The sequence below is a fragment of the Myripristis murdjan genome, chromosome 23, assembly GCF_902150065.1.
Source record: "Myripristis murdjan chromosome 23, fMyrMur1.1, whole genome shotgun sequence".
Classification (NCBI taxonomy): Eukaryota; Metazoa; Chordata; class Actinopteri; order Holocentriformes; family Holocentridae; genus Myripristis; species Myripristis murdjan.
In genome coordinates this window covers 14,136,504-14,145,864 of record NC_044002.1, presented here as the reverse complement: position 1 = coordinate 14,145,864, position 9,361 = coordinate 14,136,504, and the positions used below count along the sequence as shown (strand labels likewise).

The 9,361-nt window shown below is 41.5% G+C and overlaps 1 protein-coding gene across 1 annotated transcript; it reads left to right on the top strand.

The window, feature by feature from the left end:
• Window positions 1-368: 368 nt before the first annotated feature.
• sypl1 (synaptophysin-like 1) lies at window positions 369-9,097 on the top strand. The gene is made up of 5 exons (XM_030045642.1): window positions 369-480; window positions 6,853-6,971; window positions 7,420-7,624; window positions 8,034-8,225; window positions 8,908-9,097. The coding sequence occupies exons 1-5, from the start codon at window positions 409-411 to the stop codon at window positions 9,037-9,039; spliced, it is 720 nt and encodes a 239-aa protein (XP_029901502.1). The 5' UTR covers window positions 369-408; the 3' UTR covers window positions 9,040-9,097.
• The last annotated feature ends 264 nt before the right edge of the window (window positions 9,098-9,361 follow it).

Genomic DNA, 9,361 nt, shown 5'->3' with positions numbered 1-9,361 from the left:
GCCTGCGTATTTTGCGCAGGGGCATCACCAAGCGGTGCGCAAGAGACCCGCTCTCTACACTGCAAAAAATACCCATGGTATCCTTAAAGTGTGATACCAATGGAGTGAGCTGCATTATTCTGCCTTGTTTCGATAATATTGAGAGTCTTGGTGCAAGAGCATTAATGAAAAAGAGAAAACTGCACCGGAAACGAGATCAACTTTCTCACCTCAGACACTACTTGTTTCATAAGAAAACCATATTTTAAGACAGCGCCAGACTAAATGGCTTGTCAGGATGGACATTTTTTGCAGCGTGGGCAGCAGAACCACGTCACTCTGTCAAACAACTCCCCTTTTTCCTCCCTGTTGGACCAACATCCACAGTTTAGGGAACAAGGATAAAGATTTAGGATCTGGGGCAAAATCATGATGACTGGATTTCGGCTGAACTTGTCGCCTCTGAAGGAGCCTCTGGGCTTCGTCAAACTGGTGGAGTGGGTAAGTCTGATGTGTGTGCGTGTGTGTGTATGTGTGTGTGTGCAGGGAGTGTGTAGGTGTGTTATATATAGAGGACAGGGAGGGAGGCATTCAATCCTTTGCTTGCTTTTGCACTTTTTCCCTCATGAAGCCGGGAATTTTCAGCACAATTCACTGAAAACAAATGACTGTAACTGTTTAAAAGTTAATTTTAAAGAGATGCAAACATAAGGCAAACTTTTCAGTTGTGGAAGTATAGATGAAGAAAAAAAAACTTTTGTAGCACAGAAAATCCCCTTAGGAAATACCAGGACCTCAGAATAAAGCGCTTAGAAAGAGTTGTGGCGGGGTAGCAGGGGGGTAAAACCTTGTTTTCTGCCAGATTTTGCCCAAAATGATCACGTCGGGTGTTGTCATAGAATTTGTTAACAACCTAGATGTCGACATGGCTCTCTTGATCAGCGCATGACTCAAACTGCTTACTCGCACATTTGTGGAAACTGCTTTGGTGACAGATGATGCCTCAACTTTCCTGGAGATTTCATCCAACTGCGGTTAGGAAGTTTTTCATTTGGTGCACATGAAAACAAAACAAAACAAAACAAAAAACACTAGCTTGGATTTTTTCATTTTAACATGATGCATATAATGTACATAAGTAAGCATTTGCAAGCATGAATTAATAGTTATTAATTAGTCTGCCTTTGTGGTTGCATAGAAATCTGGGAAACTCCATTTAGTGCTTGCTACAAGCAACATTATACACCATGTACAAATCCACATCCATTATTGTTTTCATACGGGTTACATATTCTTCAAAAGACATATTACTCTACACACTACTGTGAGTTTTGATCCAGAAAAGTTATGATATTGTGAAAGCATGGATAAACTGACTCCAGGTGGGTTTAGTCAGGCCTTGGACCTGCTGTGGACTGGTTGTGCCAGCCAGGCCTGATCTTTCTCCAGAGCTCCACCAGCCTGCCCTTCAAATGACAGAGGCAGTTATAGATTAATGCATTTCTCAGCAATAATTTACCTCTGCGTTGTCATGGAGATGCTGTCTTTGGTAGAAACACTGAGGTCAGTGATAGATACACATGCATACATAGACAGATAGTTATGTAAATTCATTAGTTGTGTCAAGAGTTTTGTCTGTGAAATGCATTTTTGAAGGATGGGATCAGCTCTTAAAAGATGAATAATATCAGGTCATAAGTTGTTCCTCGTAATGGAAAAGTTTCTCTTCATTTCTTTTTAAATGTCCGTCCGTCGTGAGCAAACATACTTTCTCAGGGAAAGCCCGTTCATCAGTTCTGCCCTGCACAACTGGGTCAAAGGAATCCAGTGTAGGGCTATATGCATCAGATAACTGAGTTACAGCTTCTCTCAGCTGTTCTCTTGCCCCATGGCACTCCTGACACACACACACACACACACACACACACACACACACACATAGATACAGAGAGACAGAAAGAGAGGAGGAGTGAGAGAGGGCAACAGCAGTCATCTGACTCAAGACAAGGCTTTGTGTGTGTGTGTGTGTGTGTTTGTGTGTGTGTGTGTTGTCATTGTATAATTTTAACCAAGCAACATTTTCAGCTGGAGTTCTGACACTTTGTGGTCAAGCAAACAGTAAGTTAGTACAGGGATTTCCCAACTTCTTTTTTTTTTTTTTGCTCTCGACCCCCAAGCTGACTTTCATTAAACCCCTCTCACCCATTCCTCATTTTGCTGAGGACCTCCTAGAGGCCCCTCCAAGACCCCCTGCAGTCCCTGGACCCCACTTTGAAAACCGCTGGCTTAGTATATGACCTGTAGCTCTGAGTAATGATTGTAAAATATTAAGCAGGACTGTTTTCCTAGCAGGTCCAAGAATGTGAATTTCAGGCCACTCTGCGGGCCGCCTCTGAATCCCAAGTAACAGTTTAAGAAGCACAGCCTCATATTAGACCTATAATAACAGTAAAACACAACTATTAAAGATATTACTATTAGATTTGTTTTCCTTACAGGCCACAGCTGAATAGCCAACCAACTAAAAAAAAACCTCCCAGAGAATGAATTACTCTGAAGACGTGGAAAGTCTGGATGTGTTGTTTATGCAAGCTGAGAGCATCCTCATACTTCTCTTTAACCCTGTGATCTCAAGATCACAACTTAATTATCTTGTTATCTCGAGATATTAACCTTTGTTTTCTCGTGATCACAATTCAATTATCTTATTATCATGAGATGACAAAGACCGGTTTTCTCGAGATCACCACTCAGGTCACAAGCTGCTGCGAAGGTGTCACACTTCACTTCAGCTGATGTATTCGCAGAAGTATTTGTAAACAAAAGACATTTTTTTTTAGACAACATAATGGAATATAATTTAATTTGTAATACTTATCACCATTGTAAGTATCCCATTACCACCCGGCCCTGATTATTGATGAATTAACCTACAGTTAGCAGGCTTTCGAGTAAGGCACTTCACCCCGTCCTACAGCAGTGGAGCTACTGGCTACTGGCTTCTAAGTCCACTCATATCATCGCTGTCCAGTGGAAACCTTGTATCTCCGATTTTGGTGATTTGCATGGTTTGAATTAATTCTGTTTGGGCTCAGAAAGTTCTACAATCCTTGGAGTCATGAGACCTTTTCAAAACTAATCATAGAAACTGAAAAAATGTTTAGTCATCATCCTAGAGACAAGACTGTTTTTGTGAGTTTGTGAAAAGTTGATATTATGGAGATACAAGGTTTTGGGCGGCAGCAATAAATGAACAATACTAATTTATTAGATATTTACATATATATCTATATCTATACATCCATCTATCTAGATAAGTAGATACATAGATAGATAATTAGACCCTCCCACACACACACACACACACACACACATACATGCATCTATTTGAATATTCAATATACAATTGTAATTACATGAGTGCTTTTGCAAGTAATCTTGTCCTGTAAATAAAGTCATTCTGTAGAGTGTATTAGTTGATGTCATATTAGCTGAACCAAGCACCTCCCTGCACTACCAGACAAAGAAAAAAATAAAGTTGTTTAAGGGATGACAGCCATGCCAGGCCAACAGTAGACACAGAAGTCAACCCCACTTATCATGGACAGTCACACTTGTGTGTTCTTTATTGGCAATGCAAGGCAGAAAATCAAGATTATGCACAGAAATAAGATCACTATAGCCAAAAAAGATTGATTTGTAAGAGATTGGATGTTAAGAAGAGGTAGTTTTGCTGTGCAGGAAGTGGGTATTGCAGGTTTAGGTTGCTATGCAACATAATGTCGCCTATATAAGTTAACAGTTTTCTTTGGAAAATGTCATTATTGCAACTCCAGTCTAAGCAAGCTAATTAACATGCAGGCTGCTTGATCTGCCATGGCATCCCATGGAAAATTTTCTAGATCCGCCACTGCTGCCCTGAACAGATAGAGATAATACACGAGGATTGTATCTTGCTTACAGGAAGCAGCAGTGTGTGTGTGTGTGTGTGTGTGTGTGTGTGTGTGTGTGTGTGCATGTTCATGCTGTCTGTTATAGTTGGCCATGCTGCGACTCCACAACTTTGTAGCGGGAATGTGACACAGACAGTGAAACAGGAATGTGTGAGAGGTACCTCACTACGGTGTGTGTGTGTGTAGCTAGAAAAACAGGAAGTGGCAGCCAGTGACATCTGGAGCAACATCTGGAGTAAGGCCTCGAGGTGTGTGCACATGTGTGTGTACGTGTGTGTGTGTGTGTGGCTCTTGTGGCGCACAGCTAAGGGTAGCACTCGGGCCTTCCTGTAGCATTATTCAGGCGTAACTTTTCACTCCTCAAGTGTGAGGAAGTGTGACATCGTGCTGATGAAACATCACTGAAAATGCTCTTGTTTGGTGTGTGTACAGGTTCACTATGTGGTGTGTAAGTGCTGCAATATCATATTTAAAATTAGGGCTGAATGATATGGTAAAAAAAATCACATTGCAATTAATTTTACAGATATTTTGATTGTGACATGATTCTTGATTGTAGTAGGAATGATAATTTTTGCATTATAACTTTCATTTTCACTGACAATGCTGTTACAGTGATGATGGTGTGATTTTTGCTGGGGTCTATCAAACTAACATTTTTTTTCCAGGGCTTGTCTGTCATGCCATAATAGTTTACAAAGCTGTTTTGCCATACGTTTTACTGTTATTAAACAAAAAAAAAATTGCTGCCACTGCAATTTGGGTATTGCACTTGGCCATATTGAAATTGCAATAATATTTCGATTAACTGTTCAGCCTTAGTTTGAATCAGGATACTGACCTTTGCTGTATGATGTCATATCCTTAAATGGCCTATAAATAATAAACTGGTAACCCTACCAGATAACAGCACAGAAAAAATGTTACAAGAATTCAGACAACTTAACTGTGTTGCAGGTCTTTATGGTAATCAAGCTTCTCGTGCTGTAACATAATATTATCTACGTTACAGCTACCTGGCTAATGTTCAGCTGTGTTACTTCTGGTGTGATGACTGGCAGCAACAGAACTCTGTGAAAACATGAAAAAGCACAAAAGCTTGGATTTTGCCTTTAAGCAACACTTTCATCTGCTATTAAAATAACCAGATGCACACCGTCTAATAGGTTATCCTACACAGGGAAGGAACTACTTCATCTAAGCTTAAAATTTCACCAAATCAAGCATCCTCTGTAGCAAGGATGTGTCCTGTTCCTACTGCAATGAAAAATCCTAAGAAGGCATCATTTCCTAAAAATGTCGCTTAAATAGGAAGCATCCTTGCATGCCCAGTCCAGTCCCAGTGTGTTGGAGCTGTTCATGTTAACTAGCCAGCTCTTCCTCTGTTTAATCCAAACCAAATGTGGATTTTTCTTCCCCAGGAAAGACCTACCAGAGTGTTTAGAAAAGCAAATGTGAGGAGCTGTCGTGAAACGGCTACATGTAAATCACTGATCACTGTTGTGTTATGTTAAAATACGGGCCATTCTTTGGCTGCAGAGTTTTGGATTTGCATTGTAGCCCAGCTGTCTGTCATGCAGGCCGGCTCTGGGCTTGTGGTATTCTTCCTGGGCAGACAGCCTGCAGCTAGGGCTACGGCTAAAATGAATGACAACTGTGGCTGTAACACTTGTAAGTGATTATGCATTTCTAGGAAACGAAAAAAAAAAAAAAAAATCTGCCCTTGCAGCATATTGTAACTTGCAGTTCATCTTTTCACGCCAGATCATCTTCGCCTCTAACATGATATGAGCGCAACGCCAAATTGACTCTGTGCCGAGTGAATCACAAGACGTGTCAATGTTTCGCCTATCACATAACAGCTTGTAGCAGTGCGCCTGCCTGGGTTTGCTGCACAAAGACGGTCTGAGGGCCAAGCCGAGTAGCTGCTGCCACCCTGACTACAAGAATTTAGATTGTGTTGGTTTTAAGGAGAGTATTAGTGTCACATGGCCTACATGCTGAATCAGGTGCCTTTCTGCCTCGCCAAGAAAGAATTTAAAGGCTGAATCAGTGTGTGTGTGCAGGCTGCGTTTTGATGACTACCCAATGAGTTTTCACATTATTGAAGTTTAAAACTTTCTTTATGGTAGTGGCATTTCATCGGGTCACTGCAGCAGCAAAGAGGAAAATGGTAAAGAGAAAAAGAATAAATAATAATAGAATAAATGGCGGTTCTATAAAAACATGCAACCATTCATCTCAGCATTAAAACATGTTGAAAAAATGAATGAATGAATGAATGAATGAATGAATGAATGAATGGCTTTGGGGAAGCAGAATACAGCATTAAGATGACATGAAAAATAAAAGCAATAACTATTACTGAGACAGTGTGCTAAATCTAAATATGCAGGCTGCAAAATGAAAATAATGTGAATATTTTGCACATATGCATTCACACCTCATGCACACCATAAATACAAGTTGCCATACACACTTTTACACACTTGTTGGCTGTTAAGATAATCTATTCACGTTTCTCCTTCCTCTCCCTAAAGGTTGGTAAGGGATGATTTATCTGTCAAGGTCGTTTGCTTTCCTCTCCACTCATGAGAAAGCTAATCTATGTTGAGAACATTTCTATTCTGGAGAGGGGAAAAAGTCGACCGATGTTTGTTGCTCAATATTAATAGCATCCTTGAAACTTACTGTTTTGTGAGCAAAAAGGCTCAAGGAAACTTGCAACCACCACATAACGGAGGTCATGTGATGTCCTCTGTGTCCATCATTTGATCCCTTAGGCTCCTTGCTGCTGTATCACTTAGTGCTCAATAGGGCTTTTTATGGAGCCTTCTTTTAGGTTGTGACTATTTCCCTCATATCTCTCTCTCTCTCTCTCTCTCTTTCTCTCTCTCTCTCTCTTTCTTTCCCTAAACAGCTCACAGCCATCTTTGCATTTGGAAGCTGCGGCGGCTTCTCAGGGAGGAACATCGTCTCTCTGGTCTGCGGCGATGGGAAGAACGAAACTCTCAATGCGACCTTTCACTATCCGTTTAGGTGAGAGGCTCGGCAAGTGTCTGTAATGTAAAGTGATCTTCACTTGTGGTTTCGGGGGTTGGGAACGCTTTGTTTCCAATTCTGTGTTTGTCACTTTTTTTTGAAAGAGAGCAGCGCAGATGACACATTTAATTCAAAGATCTTGCATATAATCAGGGCTGATTTTCAACCTGAATCACTTGTTTGGAAATTATAGACATGAAAATCAGGGATGAATATTCTGGCCTGAAGAATGTATTGGATAAGAAGAAAGAATACGTTTTATCTTTGCACTGCCTTGACATTTTAATCATCACTTTACTGCTTGTTGAATTGTTTTTTATTCATGGTTTGTTTCTTTTTAATGTGCATGTTCTTGTTCTGTGTATTGCCTCTCCTTTTTGAATTGTCTTCTCAATGTATTTTATTCCTTTTTATGTTCTTATTCCCTCCCATATTTTGCGTCCAGGTTAAGCCAGGTGCGGCTGGTGGACGGCAACACCACTCTGTGTAACCACTCGGTCACGACGACACACCTGATGGGAGACTCGTCCTCCTCGGCGGAGTTCTTTGTGGGCGTCGCCGTCATCTGCTTCCTGTACAGCATGGTGGCTCTGCTGGTCTATCTGGGCTACATGCACGTCTACAAGGACTCCGACTTTGGACCCATGTTTGTGAGTATTTGCCTAACGGGTCAGCCTCGTAGAATATTCCAGTTAAAAAGCCAGACATGAACTTGAAAGCCTGAAATTGGCAATAATTCGTGATCAGTAATTCAACAATATTTTTGAACCAGAGACAAACCCAATGCTGAGCAGTCGAGTCTAATTAATTAGGTCTAATTGAGTCTAATTAGGCCCAGTTTGCTTTTGGCATAAATGCTCAGCTGTACTGCTGGACAGTTGAGCGTTTCCATTATGGGACTATGAAGTTGTTCTCCACTCAGGATTGTGTGGGACAACTAAATTAAATAATATGGATTGTAAATTAAAGCACTAGCATACTGTTGATAAACTACCTCAAGCTTTAGAGCGTTAGTCTTAATTTCTGACTGTCTGAGCTGATGTGTGTGTGTGTGTCCAGGACTTTGTGGTGACAGCGGCCTTGGCCATCTTGTGGCTGGTGTGCTCGTCCGCCTGGGCCAAAGGCCTGCAGAACGTGAAGGACGCCACGGACACCGACGGCATCGGCGCCACGCTGGCACTCTGCAAGGGGAGCAACGTCACCTGCGAGGTCACGGAGTTCGCCAGCATGCGCACCCTCAACATTTCTGTGGTGAGGAGAAATAGCCTCCAGAGCGGCTTTCCAAAATGACAAGAACACCAAAACAGCGTCACCCCTTGATTGTTCGCTTGAAAGCACAGTTCAACTCATGTTATCAAGTTCACACTATCCTCAAATGCCAATCTCTGTCGCTGAAATGCATGCTGGGGTACGGGGCGTCTACTGGCTCTGCAAAAACAGTATAATGTTTTGAAATCATGCTGTCTAAATGTGAGGCCTGTTAAGGGAAAAAGGAAAAGTTCACTCAAAATATAAAAAAGATATTTTCCCACTTAGTGACATGGATAGTCAACATAATCCACAGGGGCCAAGAGGGAAAATACATTTTGTGTGTTTTGGGTGAGCTGTTTGTAGGCAGTTTCGCATTTTAAACCTTATATTCAGTTGTGAAGGTGTTGAAAATTTGGTTTTCCTAGCACGCTGTTTTTCTAGCACGCCATCAGTCACACCGAGCTATATTCTGATAAGTCATCAGTGTTTCGAATGTGGTTCCAGCTGGCATAAAAAAAAGTCTTAAAAAATTAAATCTTAAATGAAACTCGAAGACACCCGGTACTGCAGAAATGTTGAATGATAAATTTTCGGCAACCATTCTCAGGTAAGGATGCAACTGTTGTCTTTCTGTTTTTTTCTGGAGTTTAAATGGAGTTTCTCTGTCTTTGTCTCTTCCCAGTTGTTTGGCTACCTCAACATGTTTGTGTGGGCGGGCAACGCCTGGTTTGTGTACAAGGAGACGCGCTGGCACTCTCAGAAATACTCCTCTCAGCCTGGGCCTGCACGGCAGCAGGTCCCTGCACCCATCTAACATGTAACAGACACACACACACACACACACACATACACACACACACACACACACACACACACACACACACACACACGATAGAATAGACACATGCACATCACGTACACTAAGAGAAAAAGACATACTATGAGCACATTCACACATGCTGACACATACATGCATATGCACACACACTCACTCACACACACACATACACACACCTGTGAAGAAGAAGGAGAGATAACATGTGGAATGAAGGAGATGCTGTTGGGTTGTCATTGTAAAATTCAGTGTCTTGCTGGGTTTAGACCTTATCAAGATGGCAGCCATCACAGTCAAACTT